We start from the raw sequence: 18,569 nt of genomic DNA, 5'->3' as shown, positions 1-18,569 counted from the left end.
TATGAGCCCGAATTCTGAACTGAAAAGTAGGAAGGTTACACTAAACCTGTATTGAACCGTGGTTGGACCACAACGAAAGAGCGCAGCATACATTGCTAGTTGACATGTTGTAAAAAAGTAGAAGATTTACAAGGATAGAAGAAAAGTGTGGGTACAGATATCGGGAAGGGACTGACAGGCTGAGTCTCTTTTCTGTTGAAAATAGAAGGTTGGGGGGTGATCAAATAGGTTTTTAAAACTACTGAATGTAACAACAACACAATGAGGACGCTGGGAGATTTGGGTTTACATTAGGAGGAACATCAGCTGGATATAAAACTCCGCCAATGTGCCACCTAGTAACTGTGGTAACTCAATGTAATGCTGCCCATTAGTATCCTTGAGGCCACTGACAAAAAGGCTTCAAGATATTCGCTTCATCATAGAATTCCTGCAGCGCAGAAGGAAGCCATTCGGCGCATCAAGTCTGCACCAACCCTCCGAAAGTGCACCCTACCTAGGCCCACTCCTCCGCCCTATCCTCGGAATCCCAACTAACCTTTCTAACACTAAGGACCAATTTATCATCGCCAACCTACCTAACCTGCACATCTTTGGACTGTGGGGGGAAAGCAGAGCACCCGGGGGAAACGCAGGCAGGCACGAGGGGAAAGTGCAAACTCCAGTCACCCAAAGTCGCAATCGAACCCAGGTCCCTGGCGCCTGCTGCCATAAAACTCACCCATCTCTAGCAATGGCAGTATTAGATTCAGGCTCCTGCAGACTGGCGCATTAATCATAGAATTTATAGAATCTACAGTGCAGAAAGAGGCCATTCGGCCCATCAAGCCTGCACCAGCCCTTGGAAAGAGGATCCTACCCAAGCCCACACCCCCCACTCTATCCCCGTAACCCAGCAACCCCAACCCAACCTTTTTTGGACATTAAGGTCAATTTAGCATGGCCAATCCACCTACCCTGCACATTTTTGGACTGTGGGAGGAAACCGGAGCACCCGGAGGAAACTCACGCACACACGGGGAGAAAGTGCAAATTCCGCACAGACAGTGACCCATGCCAGGAATCGAACCTGGGACCCTGGCGCTGTGAAGCAACTGTGCTAATCAGCGCCTTAGAACATTCGGCCACTTGTTAACTGATTTGCTCTCTTTCGATGAGCTCAAACCTCCCAGCCGTTCGGCCAATAGAATCTAATCTATTGTGAGGTAACGAATATGGGGAAGGCTAACAAGACAAGGGAATAGACAAGAGATGTGAAGATGCTGAGAGTGGAGGGGATCAGAGGAATATTAAAGAATGTGCCTGCAGATTCCTGACAGTGATTTGACAAGAAGACAAGGTGGTCAAGAGGCTAACGGGGTACTTTGCTTAACTGGTCAAGGCTTAGAGTTCCTGAAGAATCTCGGGGAGAGATAACAGAAACATTGTAGCACAGTTTTAATTATTAATTAGAAAATGGTGCCTGCCAAAGGACCGGCGGGGGGAAGGGGGGAGAAGAGAGATTGGGTGGGGGGGCGGGTAGGAGAGACAGAACTGGTTTAGGTCATTGGAGACCAGGTGGCTTAACATCGATGGGTCGAGTGGCCTAATTCTGTACCTATGTCTTATGGTAGGAAAAACAATGAAATTCCGACTAAAGGATAGACTCAAACAACATCTAAAATTGAGAAATGTAACAATGAAAGAGTCAGCATGGATCTCAAAAGGGAAAATCTTCTTTGAGCAACCATTCAGAATTTTTTGAGGGGGGAAACAGAGGGAATAGAGAATGATAATTTATCTAAAAGACCTTTAAGAAGATGCCCCATAACAGACTAATGAATAAGGTCAGATATAGTAGAGTGATGGGAGTGAGGGGACAAGTGGCAAAGCGGATCGCTAGCTGGCTTTGAGACAGAAAGCAGAGGGAGTCTGTTATTCAGAGTGGCGGAAGGTGGTATTCGACAAGGATCAGTGCTGGGACCTCACAATCTCACAATGTACATTAACGATTTGGAATTTGGACCCAAATTAAAATTTCTACATTTACGGATGACAGCAAATTGTTTTGGGGGGGGGGGGGTGTATTCAATACTGAGGAAGTCTGCAATAAATTACACATATAAATGTTAGATGGTACATTTTGGTAGGAGGAATAGGGAGATCAGTCATTGCAAAGTGCAAGTCTGGTTGGGACAGAGGTCCAAGGAAACCTCAGAGTAAAATTACAGCAGTCACTAACAGTGATGCTACAGACTGGCAAGGCCATTTCTAGCCACTACATTACAGGAGTGATGTGATCACACTAGGAAGGGGTACAAAGGAGATGTACTAAAGTTGTTGCCGGGACTTGAGAAAAGCAAGCCAAGCAATAGGTTTCACTGCCAGAGTGATAGAATTGAAAAGGAAATTATATTAATCCTGAGGGTGATACCAGATATACGTAGGTGTACGCATCAGGAAAGGATTGACAGGCTGGGTCTTTTCTCTCTTGAAAAAAGGCCGAGGTGTGACCTGATAGAGGTTTTACAAACGATGAAAGGCCTTTTGAGTGGACGCAGAGAGAATATTTCCACTTGTAGGGAAGAGCAAAATTAGAGGCCACCGACATAGGATAGTCAGCAAGAATAGGGAATTCAAAGGAAGCTTTTTTAACCACACTACCATTGAAAGGTTACAGTGCAGTAAGTCTGCGACGATACAACAAATATATAACACATATGTATGCGTAGTGAATGTACTCAAGGGAAAACTAGATAACTGTATGAGGGAGAAGGGAATAGAGGGTCACAATGAGAATTTTATTTTATAAATTTAGAGTACCCAATTAATATTTTCCAATTAAGGGGCAATTTAGCATGGCCAATAGAACTACCCTGCACATCTTTGGGTTGTGGGGGCAAAGCCCACACAAACACGGGGAGAATGTGCAAAGTCCACACGGACAGTGACCCAGAGCCGGGATCGAACTTGGGACTTCGGCGCCGCGAGGCAACTGTGCTAACCACTTGCGCCACCGTGCTGCCCCTACAATGAGAATTTAAACGAGGAAAGATGGGAGGAGGCTCGAATGGAACGTAATCACCAGCATGGACTGGTTGGGCTGAACGGCATTTTTCTGTGCTGTTTATCAAATGTAAATCTCATATGAAATGAGAAGGTAGGTTATGGCTCGTACAGTACGAAACACTAGATAGACTGCAGCCAGAGCAGTGTGCAGTTCTAGCCACTACATTACAGGAGGGATGTGATTACAGGAGGAATGTCATTAGGAGGGCTGGTTTAGCTCACTCAGCTAAATCGCTGGCTTTTAAAGCAGACCAAGCAGGCCAGCAGCAGGGTTCGATTCCCGTACCAGCCTCCCCGGACAGGCGCCGGAATGTGGCGACTAGGGGCTTTTCACAGTCACTTCATTGAAGCCTACTCGTGACAATAAGCGATTTTCATTTCATTTTTTTCATCACACGAGGGAGGGGTACAAAGGAGATTTACTAAAGTACAGCTCCTGTACTGTTGGAGTCATTGACAATGACCAACAGCAAGAAGCCTGACTGATTAAGCACCCCCACCTCCCTGCCCCAGAAGAGGATAAACACCATTTACCAACTTAATAAGTCAACTGCCATGTAAAGTTTTGCATTTGACCCAATACATTCTGACAGACAGGATAAAATGCAAGAGCGGTTGAATACTTTACCCATTGGAGTTTAGAATAATGAGGTGATCTTATTGAAACATACAAGATCCTGCAGGAGGCTTGATGGGGTGGATACTGAGAGGGCTTTAAAAATTATTTCAAAGGTTGTGGACATCACTGGCGATGCCAGCACTTTTAGTGCCCATTCTTATAATTGCCTTTGGTGGTGGTGAGCAGCCTTCTTGAAACACTGCCATCCACATGTTGCAAGTACACCCACAGTGCTGGGGGGGGGGGGGGGTGCGTTCAAGATTTTGACCCAGTGGCAATGATGGAACAGTGATACAGTTCCAAGTCAGGATGGTGTGTGGATTGGGAGGGAACACTGTTGAAGGAGCCTGGGTGAATTGTAGTGCATTTTGTAGATGGTACACATAGATACGTAGAACATACAGTGCAGGAGGCTATTTGGCCCATCGAGTCTGCACCGACCCACTTGAGCCCTCACCCAGCCTATCCCCATAACCCCTCCTAACCTTTTTTGGACACAAAGGGCAATTTAGCATGGCCATTCCACCTAACCTGCGCGTCTTTGGACTGTGGGAGAAAACCGGAGCACCCGGAGGAAACCCACACAGACACAGGATGTGCAGACTCCGCACAGGCAGCGACCCAGCAGGGAATCGAACCTGGGACCCTGGTGCTGTGAAGCAACAGTGCTAACCAAATGTGCTACCGTGCTGTTACTGTGCACCAGTGGTGAAGGGAGTGAATATTTAAGGTGTTGGTTGGGGTGCCAATCGAGCAGGCTGTTGTGCACTGGATGGTGTTGCACTCATTCAGGCAGGTAGAGGACATTCCATCACACTCCTGACTTCAGTGACAATAGAATTCCCTACAGTGCAGAGGAAGGCCATTCGGCCCTGCAATGCTGCCTGTGCCACATACAGCACCTTTTAGATGGTCAACAGGCTTTGGGGAGGTCAGGAGGCGAGTCACACTCTTGCAGAACTCCTCGTCTCTGATCTGCACTTGCAGCACAGCGACTGGTCGAGTTAATTTTCTGGTCAGTAGTAACCCCCCCCCCCCCCCCCCCCCCCCCCCCCCCCCCCCCCCCCCCCCCCCCCCCCCCCCCCCAAAAGGATGTTGATAGGCGATTCAGCAATGTTAAGGGACGACAACTACTCCTATTTCGAAGTCCAATGTGAAGGGCCTGCAAAGTTGGTAAACAGAATTGGAACATGCCCAGTGGAGCAATGGACAATGCAATGTACCAAGTTTCCATATAGGGTTGCATTTTAAAACGCCAAAGAAAATGTACTTTTAAAAAATGATAATACAGCGCTTTGAAGGACTACATAAAATGGAAGTTTTATTTTGAGCTGGAGCGAAAGTAACTGACCGGAACCCCAAGCTTGCAAGTTTATTGTTAAATGTACGTACGGGAATAAAAAATTTGCACAGAAACAAGGCAGCATGTCTCTCGCTTCGGGGGTTGGCCGGGCTCGCACCCCAAACCCTGGATAACGCATATATCACAAACAAAGGAGTGGAGCCTAATATACTATGCAGGTTACGGGATCGGTCGTCAATCACACTACACAGCGCCCCCACATGAACCCCTGTATAACACATAGCCCACACACCGCCCACAGGAGAAAGCTAATGCCTTACACAGTTTACGGGGTTCGGAAGTAAACCGTCCACCACCTCGCGGCGGAGCCCGCCCCCAATCTGCATAACATATGCCTTCACATTCCAATGGTGGGCCATGGATACGTTGCACAGGTTGCGGGGCACAGCAGTCAATCAACATTGCCTCACCCCTAACCCTGTATAACGCAATCCCTGCAAGCCAACGGGAGTGAGAGACGATGTCTTACTCAGACGGTGGGGTTCGGCAATCGATCGTCCCGTTACCCTCCGCCCCTAAAGCAGTATACGGCATTCCCTCGCAAGCCAACGCGAAGGGGAGCCAATGAGCAACACAGGAACCGGGGTACCAGCTGTCAATCACCCGCCTCCTCTTCCCCCCGCCCTCCATCCACCTCTCCGCCTCACAAAGCGCCCAGACCCATGGCCGCCGTGGACTCGGAGCCAACGGAGCAGCAAGGAGCGGGGCAGGCGAAAAGGATAAGGCCTCGGTTTTAGATGTAAGCCGGAAAGGGATTTGACGAGGATGGGGGTGAAGAGGAGTCCGAGCGACCCGGGTGACGGGAGGAGGGGCGGTGGTTTTTACTTGGAAAGAGGAATTCCCTCCCCTCAGCGACTCTCTCACCTCAGCATCCAGGGAAGCCATGGCTCCCGGCCCGTGACGTCATGGCGCAGCGACGGGGCGGGGTGTAGCGGCGGGAGGGGCGGGGCCTATCCTTAAAGGGCAGGCGCTCTTAAAGCAGCAGCGTCCCCCACAATTTCATAGAATTTACAGTGCAGAAGGAGTCTGCACGGCCCATCGAGTCTGCACCGGCCCTTGGGAAGAGCGCGCGACTTAAGCCCACACCTCCACCCTACCCCTGTAACTCAGTAACCCCACCCAAGGTTTTTGGACACTGAGGGCAATTTGTCACGGCCAATCCACCTCACCTGCACATCTTTGGACTGTGGGAGGAAACCGGAGCACCCGGAGAAAACCCACGCAGACACAGGGAGAACGGGCTGACTCCGCACAGACAGTGACCCAAGCCGGGAATCAAACCTGCGACCCTGGAGTTGTGAAGCAACTTTGCTAACCAGTATGCTACTGTGCTGCCCATTTTATGCTTTCATGGGATTGACAAGGCCCACATTTGTTGCCCATCTCTGATTGCTCTTGAACTGAGTAGTTATGGATTTGATTTATTATCACATATACCTCGGTACGCTGTAGATGGGCACTGTACCGAGGTACAGTGAAAAGTATTGTTCTGCGCATAGTCCAGACAGATCATCCTGAAAAAAACATAGGACATACGATAAATATATAATGCAAATACACAGACATCGGGTGAAGCATACGGAGTGTAGTGCTACTCAGTAGAGAATATGCGTGGAGAGATAAGTTCAGTCCACAAGAGGGTCATTCAGGAGTCTGGTAACAGAGGGAAAGAAGCTGTTTTTGAATCTGTTTTGTGTGTGTTCTCAGACTTTTATATCTCCTGCCTGGTGGATGAAGTTGGAAGTGAGAATAACCCAGGTGGGAGGGGTCTTTGATTATGCTGCCCCTTTCCCAGGCAGCATAAGGTATTGACAGAGTCCATGGATGGGAGATGGTTTCATCTGATGGACAGGGCTGTGTCCGTGACTGTTTGTAGTTTCCTACAGTCTTGGGCCGAGCAGTTGCCATACCAGACTGTGATGCAACCGATAGGATGCTTTCTATGGTGCATGCGTAAAAATTGGTAAGAGTCAATGTGGACATGCCAGATTTCCTTAGTTTCCTGAGGAAGTATAGGCGCTGTTGTGCTTTCTTGGTGGCAGTGTCGACGTGGGTGGACCAGGAAAAACTGTTGGTGATGTTCACACCTAGGCTTTCAAGGCCATTCCAGAGGAAAGTTAAGAGTCATAGAAACGAGGAGCAGGGGTAGGCCATTCAGCCCTTCGAGTCTCCTCTGACATTCAATATGAACATGGCTGATCCTCGATCTGAGCGCCACACTCCGGCTTTCTCCCCATACCCCTTGATGCCATTAAAAGCTTTAAAAATGATCTATCTCTTTCTTAAATACATTCAGTGACTTGGCTTCCACAGTGTTCTGTGGTAGAGAATTCCGCAAGTTCACTACCCTTGGAGTGAAGAAATATTATTCATCTCAGTCTTGAACGATCTACCCTGTACCCTGAGACTGTACCCCTGGTTCTAGATTTCCCAACCAGAGTAAACATGCTCACTGCATCTAGGCAGTCCAGCCCTGTTGGGATTTTATACATTTCAATCAGATCTCCTCTCTTCTTCTAAACTCAAGTAAATACAGGACCAGCCGAACCAGTCTCTCCTGATAGGACAGTCCTGCCAACCCCTGTATCAACCTACTGCAGCGCTGGAGTCACATGTAGGCCAGACCAGGTGAGGGCAGCAGATTTCCTTCCCTAAAGAACATCAGTGAATCAGATGGATTTTTAACCACAATCGATGATAGTTTTATGGTCACCGTTAATGAATCAAACTTTCAATTCCTGATTTTATTGTTTGAGTTTAATTTCCACCAGCTGCCATCGTAGGGTTTGATTCAGTCCACAGAGCAGGAGACTGGGCCTCTGGACTACTAGTCTGGCGACCACTCTGACACTATCTCTGCAAATGAACCACCTCTTTGTAGACCCGCCACCACCACCAGACCCTCGTGCCCATTTGCACAAGAGTTTATTTCCTTTTCATGCCTGCAAAAAAATGATGGCGCTCAAATGCAGAGGTTTTTTTTTAAATTTAAAGTATCCAATTATTGTTATTTGTTTTTCCCAATTAACGTGCAATTTAGCGTTGCCAATCTACCTAACCTGTACATCTTTGGGTTGTGAAACCCTCGCAGACATGGGGAGAATGTACAAACTCCACACGGACTGTGACCCAGGGCCGGGATCCTCAGTGCCGCAGTCCCAGTGCTAACCACTGCGCCACATGCCGTCCCTCTCGCGCGATTTAATGGCCTTGCCGTTACACCGAGTTCAGCGCAATGAGGCCGGTCGATGGCACCCTCTATTTTATATTTCTTTTATTTTTCAAAAACTGTACCCAGGTCCCTCTGTTCATGTACCCCATTTAGAATTGTATCCATAGTTTTATATTGTCCCTTCGTGTTCTGCCTACCAAAATCGCCTCACATTTCTCTGCATTTGAGCAACATCTGCCACTTGTCTGCCCATTCCATCGCCTATGTCCTTTTGTAGTTCTTGAGATGTCAATACTTCCAAGTTTTGTATCACGCACAAATGGGACCCTGCGCACCCAAGGCCGAGGTCATTATTACGTATCAGGAAGACCAAGGATCCCAGCACCAACCCTTGGGTGAAACCCCACTTCAAACCTTCTTCCAGTCCAAAAACTACCCATTAACCAGCAGTGTCTACTGTCAGTCCACCAATTTTGTGTCCACGTTGCTGTTGTCCTTTTTATTCCATGAGCTATAACTTTTCTCATACAAGTCTATTGTGTGGCATTATATCCAAATGCCTTTTGTAAGTCCTATGTCCCGGGCAGCAGGGTGATTAGCACTGTTGCTTCACAACGCCAGGGTCCCAGGTTCGATTCCCCGCTGGGTCACTGTCTGTGCGGTGTCTGCATGTTCTCCCCGTGTCTGCGTGGGTTTCCTCCGGGTGCCTCCCACAGTCCAAAGACGTGCAGGTTAGGTGGATTGGCCAGGATAAATTGCCCTTAGTGACCAAAAAAGGTTAGGAGGGGTTATTGGGTTACGGGGATAGGGTGGAAGTGAGGGCTTAAGTGGGTCGGTGCAGACTCGATGGGCCAAATGGTCTCCTTCCGTACTGTATGTTCTGTGTACAACCCGTCAACAGCATTACCCTTGATGGCCCTTTGTCACCTCTTCAAAGACTCTAGCAAGTTAGTTAAATATCATTTTCCCTTCAGAAATCCATGTTGCCTTTCCTTAATTAACCCTCAATAGGGGCTGTTTAGCACAGGGCTAAATCGTTGGCTTTGGAATCAGACCAAGCAGGCCAGCAGCACGGTTCGATTCCCGTAACAGCCTCCCCGAACAGGCGTCGGAATGTGGCGACTAGGGACTTTTCACAGTAACTTCATTTGAAGCCTACTCGTGACAATAAGCGATTTTCATTTCATTTGCCCATGGGACGATTAATTTTACCCAGAATTATTGCCTTTAGATATTTCTCCACCACCAAAGTTAAACTGACTGAGCTGTCGTTCCTGGACTGATCATTACACCCTTTTTGAACACGGGTGTAACATTTACAATTCCCCAGTCCTTTGGCACCATCCCCTGAAGTTTCCAAGCTCACTTCCCTCATTATCCTTGGATGCATCTCACTCAATCCTGGTACCTTATCAACTTTAAGTACAGGCAGCCTATTCAATGCTTCCTCCTTATCAATTTTAAACCCTTCCAGTTTCTGAACTCCCTCTTCTTTCGTCATGACCCAGGTAGGATCTTTTTTGTAAAGTATTAAAATCAACTGATTCCTCTTTTTTAAAATAAATTTAGAGTACCCAATTCATTTTTTCCGATTAAGGGGTAATTTAGCATGGCCAATCTACCTACCCTGCACATCTTTGGGTTGTGGGGGCAAAACCCACGCAAACAGGGGGCGAATGTGCAAACTCCACACAGACAGTGACCCAGAGCCGGGATCGAACCTGGGACCTTGGCGCTGTGAGGCTGCAGGGCTAACGCACTGCGCCACCGTGCTGCCCTAGCGGTTTTCTCTTCTGCCATGCATAATCAGCCCCACTCTTCCTTTTCCCACACTTTTACTATTTATTTGTCGGCAGAGGATTTTGGCATCCCCTTTTATGTTAGCTGCTGGTCTCTCCTCATACTCTGACTTTGCTTCTCTGATTTAATTTTTCACTTCTCCTCTGAGCCGTCTATGTTCAGCCTGGTTCTCAGTTGTATTATCCCCCTGACATCTGTCACAGGCGCACTTTTACTGCTTCATCTGGATCTCTTTCTCTTTTGTCATCCAGAGAGCTCTGGATTTATTAGCCCAGCCTTTTGCATTCATGGGAATACACCTTGACTGTGTCCTCAACTTCCTCTTCTTTAAAGGAATCCCTTTAATCCACTGTTTTTCCTGACAATCTTTGATTCCAGTTTATCTAGGCCAGGTCGATTCTTACCCCATTGAAGTTGGTTTTCGCCCAGTTAATTATTCTTACTCCAGATTGTTCTATGTCCTTTTTCATAGACAACCTAAATGATCACTGTTCCTTCAGTGTTCCGCTGTTGACACTTGATTCCCTTGGCCCATCTCATTTTCAAGAACCAGATCTACCAGTGACTCCTTTCAGATTAGACTGAAAATATATCTACTGCTGTAGAAAATTCTCCTGAACACACTCGAGGAACTCTTGCCCCTCTTCCCATTACACTACTGTAATCTTCATCTATATTTGGTGATTGAAGTGTTCCATTCTGACTGCTCAATGATTAGAAACATAGGAAATAGGAGCAGGATTAGGCCATTCGTCCCTTCAAGCCATTCATTATAGTCATCGCTGATCGTCCTTTGATCCCTTTAACCCCAGGAGCTATATCTAACTCCTTCTTGAAAACATGCAATGTTTTGGCCTCAATTGCTTTCGTGGTAGTGATTCCACAGGCTAACCACTGTTTGCGTGAAGAAATTTCTCATCATCTTTCACGGTTCTTAGGTTCAGATGTAGTACCTCTGGATTGGAAAATTGCACATGTCACTCCACTTTTTTTTAAAGAGTACCCAATTCTTTTTTTTCCAATTAAGGGGCTATTTAGCATCGCCAGTCCACCTATCCTGCACATATTTGGGTTGTGGGGGTGAGAACCACGCAGACACTGGGAGAATGTGCAAACTCCACACGGACATTGATCCAGAGCCGGGATCGAACCCGGGTCTTCGGCGCCGATACGCGGCAGTGCTAGCCACTGGGTCACTATGCTGCCCTACTGGAGTCTATAATCAGGGATGAGGTAACTGAACATCTCAAAAAAATTCAGTCGATCAGCGAGAGCCAGCATGGATACGTGAAGGGAAGGTCATGCCTAACTAATCTTATTGAATGTTTTTGAAGAGGTGACTCAGGTCGTGGGCAGGGGAATGTCTATGGATGTACTTTACATGGACTTGTAGAAGGCATTTGATTAAGTCCCACATAAGCGATTGTTAACTAAGGTGGAAGCCACGGAGTTGACGGCTTATTGACATGGTTAGGAAATTAGTTGAGTGGCAGATGACAGAGAGTGGGGATAATGGGCAATTATTCTAATTGGCAGAATGCGACTAGTGATGTACCACAGGGTACATTGGGCCTCAATTATTCGCATTATTTATTAATGACTTGGATGATGGCATTGAAAGTCACATATCCAAATTTGCAGATGATACAAAGTTAGGTGGCATTGTAGACAGCCTAGATGGTAGCATAAGATTGCAAGGAGATATTGACAGACTAGATCATTGGGCAAAATTGTGGCATGTGGAATTCAATGCAAGCAAGTGTGAAGTTGTCCATTTTGGACCAAAAAAAGGGAAGAGGTTAGGTACAATGGATGTCCAAACAGACTTGGGGTTCAGGTGCATAGATCCTTAAAGTGCCGCGAACAAGTGCAGAAAATAATCAAAATAGCTAATGGAATGCAAGCTTTTACATCTAGAGGATTGAATATATTGACACAAAGGTTATGCTGCAGTTATATAAAACCTTGATTAGACCCCACTTGGGAGTGCTGTGAGCAGTTCTGGGCACCACGTCTTCGGAAGGATATATTGGCCTCGGAGGGAGTGCAACGTTGGTTTACTAAAATTATACCTGAACTAGAGGGGTTAAATTACGAGGTGAGATAACACAAATTAGGCTTGTTTTTGCTGGAATTTAGAAGGTTAAAGGGTTATCTGATTGAAGATATTGACAGGGTAGATAATAAAAATAACCTATTTCCGCTGGTTGGAGGTTCTAAACCTTGAGGGCATAGTTGAAAAATTAGGGCTACACCATTCAAGAGAGATGTTCAGAAGGACTTCTTCACTCAAAGGGGAGTACAAACAACAGTTGAAGCTAAAACAGTGGTTAATTTTAAATCTGAGCTATTTTTGTGAATCAAAGATATTAAGGAATATGGGCCAAATATGAAGTTAGGCCACAAATCAGCCATGATCTCATTAAATGGCAGTACAGGCTCGAGGGGCTGAATGGTATAATCCTGTTCCCATGTAAATGATTTACCCAGTATCTTGAGACTGTGACCCCTGATTTTGGACTCCCCGCCATTGGAAACATCCTTCTTGCATCCACCCTGTCTAGTCCTGTTATAATTTTATAGGTTTCTATGAGATCCCCTTCTATCTTCTGAACTCCAGTGAATATAATCTGAACCGACTCAACTCTCTTCATATGTCAGTCCCACCTTCACTGCACTCCTTCTGGTCTTCCTATTTTTGCTACCAAAGTGGATAAACTCACATACTACATCTGCCATGCATTTGCCCACTCACTTGTCCAAATCACACTGAAGGATCTCTGTATCCTTCTCACAGCTCACCCTCCCATCCTGCTTTGTGTAATCTGCAAATTTGGAGGTATAAAATTTTGATTCCCTCATCTAAGTCACTAATATATATTGTGAATAGCTGTGGTCCTAGCACTGATCCTTACGGTACCCCATGAATCACTGCCCGCCATTTGGAAAAAGACCTCTTATTCCTACACTTTGTTTCCTGTCTGCCAACCAATTTTCTATCCATCTCAATACACTGCCCCTCTTCTCGCACTATTTTATCTCCTGCTTCCGCTCTCAGTCTCACTCTTTCTCGCACTTTTATCGCCAGGCTCCGCTCTCCGTCTCTCTTTCGCACACTCCTTTATCTCCTGGCTCCGCTCTCAATCTCACTCTTTTGCACACTCCTTTATCTCCTGGCTCCGCTCTCAATCTCGCTCTTTCTCACACTCCTTTATCTCCTGGCTCCGCTCTCAGTCTCGCTCTTTCTCGCACTCTTTTTTCCTCCCAGCTCCGCTCTCAGTCTCGCTCTTTCTTTTTTTAATATAAATCTAAAGTACCCAATTCATTTTTTCCAAATTAAGGGGCAATTTAGTGTGGCCAATCCATCTACCCTTGGGTTGTGGGGGCGAAACCCACGCAAACACGGGGAGAATGTGCAAACTCCACACGGACAGTGACCCAGTGCCGGGATTGAACCTGGGACCTCGGCGCCGTGAGACTGCAGTGCTAACCCACTGTGCCACCGTGCTGCCCAAGTCTCACTCTTGCTTGTGCTCCGTTATTCTTATACTTCTGTAGCCTTGCCAATTTACTCCTCTACATCTTTCCCACAATTTGGTGTCTTTTTCTTCGGCCCTCCGTTGGGTTCCAGAATGATTTTCTGCCACTCCAGGGTTCCTGGTCCTGAGGTGATTTTAAAAAGTCTAAATCTATAGGTCAACAATAAGTCTATACGCCACTAAAAACGAATGAGTGGTGGCGTAAAAGCAGCACCGAACAATGTCTTTGAACCTGTTTTGTTTCTTAGATCTAGCCAAACAGATTCTGTCCTTGACTCCTCTGGCATACCCTCCCTCTCCATCACTGCAATGCTATATTTAATCAATATTGGAAGTCTTCTCCCTTTTCTTCCTTTCCTGTCTTTCCTGAATACCTTGTACCCAAAATATTTTACACTCTGTCCTGCCCTTCCAAGTGCCAGGTCTCTGTTATCGCCACAACATCATATGTTCCACATGGCAACCTGTAACTCACCAACCTTATGTATCACACTCTGTGCATGCACATATAATTCAAAGTAACCCTGATTTCAATATTATTACCTTTTCTCTTACTCTGAACTCATCTAATTGCTAACATTTCCTGCTTAGTGCTTTCCATCTCTCCCAGCATTCTGTGCACCTTAGTCCACTTCTCTAATATTACATGAAATGAAAAAATGAAATGAAAATCGCTTATTGTCACGAGTAGGCTTCAATGAAGTTACTATGAAAAGCCCCTTTGTGTACATCCACACCCACATCCACATTCACATACTTTCCAAGTTAGTTTAAACCCTCTGCAATAGGACTAGAAAACTGGCTCACAAGGAACTCAGACCCAGCTCTATTTAGGAGCAAACTGTTCAGGCTGCACAGGTTCCATCTCCTCAAGGCATGATCCTAATGTCCTAAGAATCTAAAGTCCTCCATCCTGGACTCTTTTTCCAGCCACGTATTCATCTGTTTTATCCTCCTATCGGCACTGGGAGTGATCCAGAGATTGCTACTTTTGAAATCCTGCTTGTTCATTTCCTACCTAGCTCCCTAGATTCCGACCGTAGGACCGCATCCCTCTTTCTGCTTATTTTGTTGGTCCCGATGTGGACCACGGAGGCCGGCTGTTCACCCTTTCCCCCCTCAGCAGGCCCTCAGTGACATCCTTGACCCTGGCACCAGGGAGGCAACACCCCACTTCCGGTTTCATATCTGCGGCTGCAGAAATGACTGTTTACTTCCCTAACTATTGAATTACCTTTTGCTATTTTGCTTCCAGTCTCGGCCAGAACTTGAATATTGCTGAAAAGAGAGACGTGTTGCTGAAGCTTTGAGTTTTGCACTCATCAGGTCAAATGCAAAAATGCCAAATTTCAAACTGCCACAGTAATTTATACCACAGAAGAAAAGGCATGCTGATTGGCTGGCAAGTTGACTTTGATTGAATATCAAACAGCAGCCCCTTCAACTGTTTGCCAACAGGCAAAGAAGTGACCGTACCTCACAGTCCGTGCTTGCAAAACTCAAAATATAGTGTCCAACAATAGTTGGGATTCCGTGAGTGAGAATCACTCACCAAACAATCCTGATTGTGCTAAGAATTGTACTGAAAACCAATTTAAGATTACCAGTCGGGCTCACAGTATGACTCCTTTACGTGAGCTAGAAGCAGCATCTTTTCACACACAGGACCCTGTCCATGCAGTGAGAAGGAACATTTCCACACATTGCACCTTTTTCAACTCAACAAAAGCTTAGAAAACAGACATTCCCTGGTTCATTCCACAGACTAATGTCTTGACTATTCAGTGTCGACCTGCCCGGTTTGAATTTGAACAAAGGTGGACAGTTAACTGTTCCCCGCTGCATTCTCCATGGCAATGCCTCCACCAATCAGAGTCTACTTGCCAAAACCGATCAACACTCTCTTTTCATGCTGTATAAATTGTTGTTCCTTCGTTAGTGTTGGTAATTTACTACGAGCTAGCCTGATGAGTCCAAGATAAAAAGCTTTGATTGCATGTCTCTTTTTTTCTTCAGCAATACTTAAGTTGTCCTAACAAATGACCAAAAGGATTATCATTGAATCCCTACAGTGCAGAAGGAGGCCATTCTGCCCATCAAGTCCGCACCGATCCTTACTCCAATAGCGCACCCTACCTAGGCCCAATCACCCACTCCTATCCCTGTAACCTCACCTAACCTTTGGGCAATATTAGCATGACCAATTCACCAAACATCTTTGGACAAGATTCAAGCCTTGCATCGTGGATCCAGATGTTGTTGGCAAGAGGCAGAGCCATTCAATTTCAGGGCTTGGATTAAATAGTACTGAAACGAGGGGCTTCCTTCAGGCATGTGGAGAGACTGGAGAAGCTGAGGTAGTTTTCTTAGAACAGAGAGGGCTCGGGGGAGATTTGGTAGAATCGTCCGCTCCTTCACTGTTGCTGGGACAAAATCCTGGACCTCCCTCCATAACATCACTGTGGGTGCACCTACACCACAAGTGACTTCAGCGGTTCAAGAAGGCAGATCACCAACACCACCTTCTCAAGGGCAATTAGGAATTTGCAGTGTCGGCGGCGGGGCAGTTAGCACTGCCACCTCACGGTGCCAAGGACCCGGGTTCAATCCTGGCCCTGGGTGACTGTGTGTGTGGAGTTTGCACCTTCTCCCCGTGTCTGTGTGGGTCTCACCCCACAGTGGGGCAGCACGGTAGCATGGTGGTTAGCATAAATGCTTCACAGCTCCAGGGTCCCAGGTTCGATTCCCGGCTGGGTCACTGTCTGTGCGGAGTCTGCACGTCCTCCCCGTGTGTGCGTGGGTTTCCTCCGGGTGCTCCGGTTTCCTCCCACAGTCCAAAGATGTGCGGGTTAGGTGGATTGGCCATGCTAAATTGCCCGTAGTTTCCTAAAACAAAGTAAGGTTAAGGGGGGGGTTGTTGTGTTACGGGTATAGGGTGGATACGTGGGTTTGAGTAGGGTGAACATTGCTCGGCACAACATCGAGGGCCGAAGGGCCTGTTCTGTGCTGTACTGTTCTATGTTCTAACCCAAAGATGTGCAAGGTAGGTGGAGCGACCACTCCAAATTCCCCCCTAATTGGGAAAAAAAAAAGATGTGGGTCTTCTAAACTTATTTTTAAAAAGGAATACTGGCCTGGCCAGCGACACCAATATCCCTCGCATAAATCATAGAATTTACAAGAAAATTCAGTCGGGCATTCAGAAGAAATTTCGTCAACAAAGAGAGGTGGGGATGTTCAACCACAGGGAGTGGTTGAAGTGAATAGCGTCGATGTATTTAAGCAGAGGCTCGACAGGTATGTGAGGGAGAAGAGAAAAGAGGATTACCGATGATAGATTTAAATACATTTTGACACAGGTGGAACATAAACACCAGTACAGACTAGTTGGGCCGAATGGCCTCTCTCTGTGTTTATCCAGTGCGGTATAATTATCAGCAGTAGCTTAACAGACTTTTTTTGTTTCTTGATTTGAAACAGTTTGAAAAGCAATGGCATCGGGAGAGGTTCTTCAGTTCCAGTTTCTTCATCATGAGTCAACGACTCTGAAGAAGATGAACCAGCTGCGGATGGAGAGGCGTTTCTGCGACGTGACCATCGTGACGGAGCAGGTGCGGTTCTCCGGGCACCGGGTGGTGCTGGCGGCCTGCTCGCCCTTCCTGCGTGACCAGTTCCTCCTCAACCCGTCCAAGGAGGTGCAGGTGGCACTGAGTGAGAGCGCGGAGATGATGTCCCGCCTACTGCTCTCGTGCTACACGGGGGTGCTGCACTTCCCCTTCAAGGAGGTGGTGAACTATCTGACAACAGCCAGCTACCTGCAGATGGACCACGTGGTGGAGGAGTGCAGGCGGGCACTGTCAAGATACATTGACCCCCGCATCAAGATCAAGGAGGACGGCGGCGGGCCAGAGGTTCGCACCCAGGCCCAAATCCAGTCCCAGGCCCAAATTCAGGCACGGGCCCAGCGGGAGGCCGAGGTCAAGTCGGAGTCCGAGGACAACGAAGAGGCCGACGATGTTTATGTAATCATCGATACCGACAGCCCAGCGGCAGAACCTTCTGGAAGCCAGCAACCAGCCTACCCCGATCTCTCCGAGGCGACAGACGAGGAGGAGGGCTGTATGCTGATCAGCGGTGCCTACCCCGAGGATGAGGACAGCTCAGCCAGTGAGGAGTGCAGGGCTGCCTTTCCCATCAGGCCCCGGACACCCCCCAGCACCCGGGTGAACCCGGCTGCCCCCTGCCCCCAGCCCATTCACTGCAGCGAGTGCGCACAGGCCTTCCAGCACCCAGAGCACCTAGTGGCCCACATGAAGGCCCACAAGCTCTTCATGTGCCCCAGGTGTGGCAAGGTGTTCAGCCAGCGGGTCAACCTGGCCAGGCATATCCATGTGCATACGGGTATCAAGCCTTACCTCTGCACCGTCTGCGGCAAGACATTCACCCAGAACCGGTCGCTGAAGGATCACATGAACCTGCACAGCGGCGCCAGGCCTCACCACTGCCACTACTGCAACATGAGCTTCGCCCACAAGCCTGCTCTCCGCAGGCACCTCAAAGAGCAACACGGCAAGACCACAGCTGATAACTGCAAGTTAGCCGAGCTCGGACACTGAGCTCTTGTAGAGGTCTCCCTCGCTCTGTGGAGACCCACTGGGGTCTCCCTCGCTCTGAAGTCTGGCGGTGGGGTCTCCATCGCTCTGTTACAATCTCACCAACATTTCTCTCGCTCCGCAGACTGGTGTGGGGGGGGTCTCCATCGCTCTGTGGGGGGGTCTCCCTCGCTCTGTGGACTAGTTTGGGGGGTCTCCCTCGCTCCGCAGACTGGTGCTGGGGGTCTCCCTCGCTCAGTGGACTGGTGCTGGGGGGTCTCCTTCGCTCTGTGGACGTGCTGGGGGTCTCCCTCGCTCTGTGGACTGGTGCTGGGGGGTCACCCTCGCTTTGTGGACTGGGCTGGGGGTCTCCCTCGCTCTGTGGACTGGTGCTGGGGGTCTCCCTCGCTCTGTGGACTGGGCTGGGGGTCTCCCT

The 18,569-nt window shown here is 47.9% G+C and overlaps 2 protein-coding genes across 4 annotated transcripts in view; one reads left to right on the top strand and one right to left on the bottom strand.

Moving 5' to 3' along the window:
* LOC119975701 (histone-lysine N-methyltransferase EHMT2-like) overlaps nt 1-5,950 on the bottom strand; it is an 87,834-nt gene extending 81,884 nt beyond the window's left edge. For all 3 annotated transcript variants that reach the window (XM_038815510.1, XM_038815512.1, XM_038815511.1), the window contains exon 1: nt 5,895-5,950. In XM_038815510.1, the coding sequence (XP_038671438.1) occupies nt 5,895-5,915 (21 nt within the window). In that variant the 5' untranslated portion in view covers nt 5,916-5,950. The remainder of the gene's footprint in view (nt 1-5,894) is intronic.
* LOC119975702 (zinc finger and BTB domain-containing protein 12-like) lies at nt 5,588-18,300 on the top strand. Its single transcript, XM_038815513.1, has 2 exons — nt 5,588-5,769; nt 17,022-18,300. Exon 2 carries the CDS (start codon nt 17,033-17,035, stop codon nt 18,155-18,157), a length of 1,125 nt encoding a protein of 374 aa, XP_038671441.1. The 5' UTR covers nt 5,588-5,769; nt 17,022-17,032; the 3' UTR covers nt 18,158-18,300.
* Nucleotides 18,301-18,569: the final 269 nt, after the last annotated feature.

Source organism: Scyliorhinus canicula, chromosome 13, assembly GCF_902713615.1.
Source record: "Scyliorhinus canicula chromosome 13, sScyCan1.1, whole genome shotgun sequence".
In the NCBI taxonomy this organism is placed as follows: Eukaryota; Metazoa; Chordata; class Chondrichthyes; order Carcharhiniformes; family Scyliorhinidae; genus Scyliorhinus; species Scyliorhinus canicula.
Note: the sequence above shows the minus strand (reverse complement) of the source record. Positions and strands in the feature narration are given on the sequence as shown.

Excerpts from the sequence above, each read along its gene's own strand:
- LOC119975702 (XM_038815513.1), top strand. The coding sequence starts at position 17,033 with ATGGCATCGGGAGAGGTTCTTCAGTTCCAGTTTCTTCATCATGAGTCA.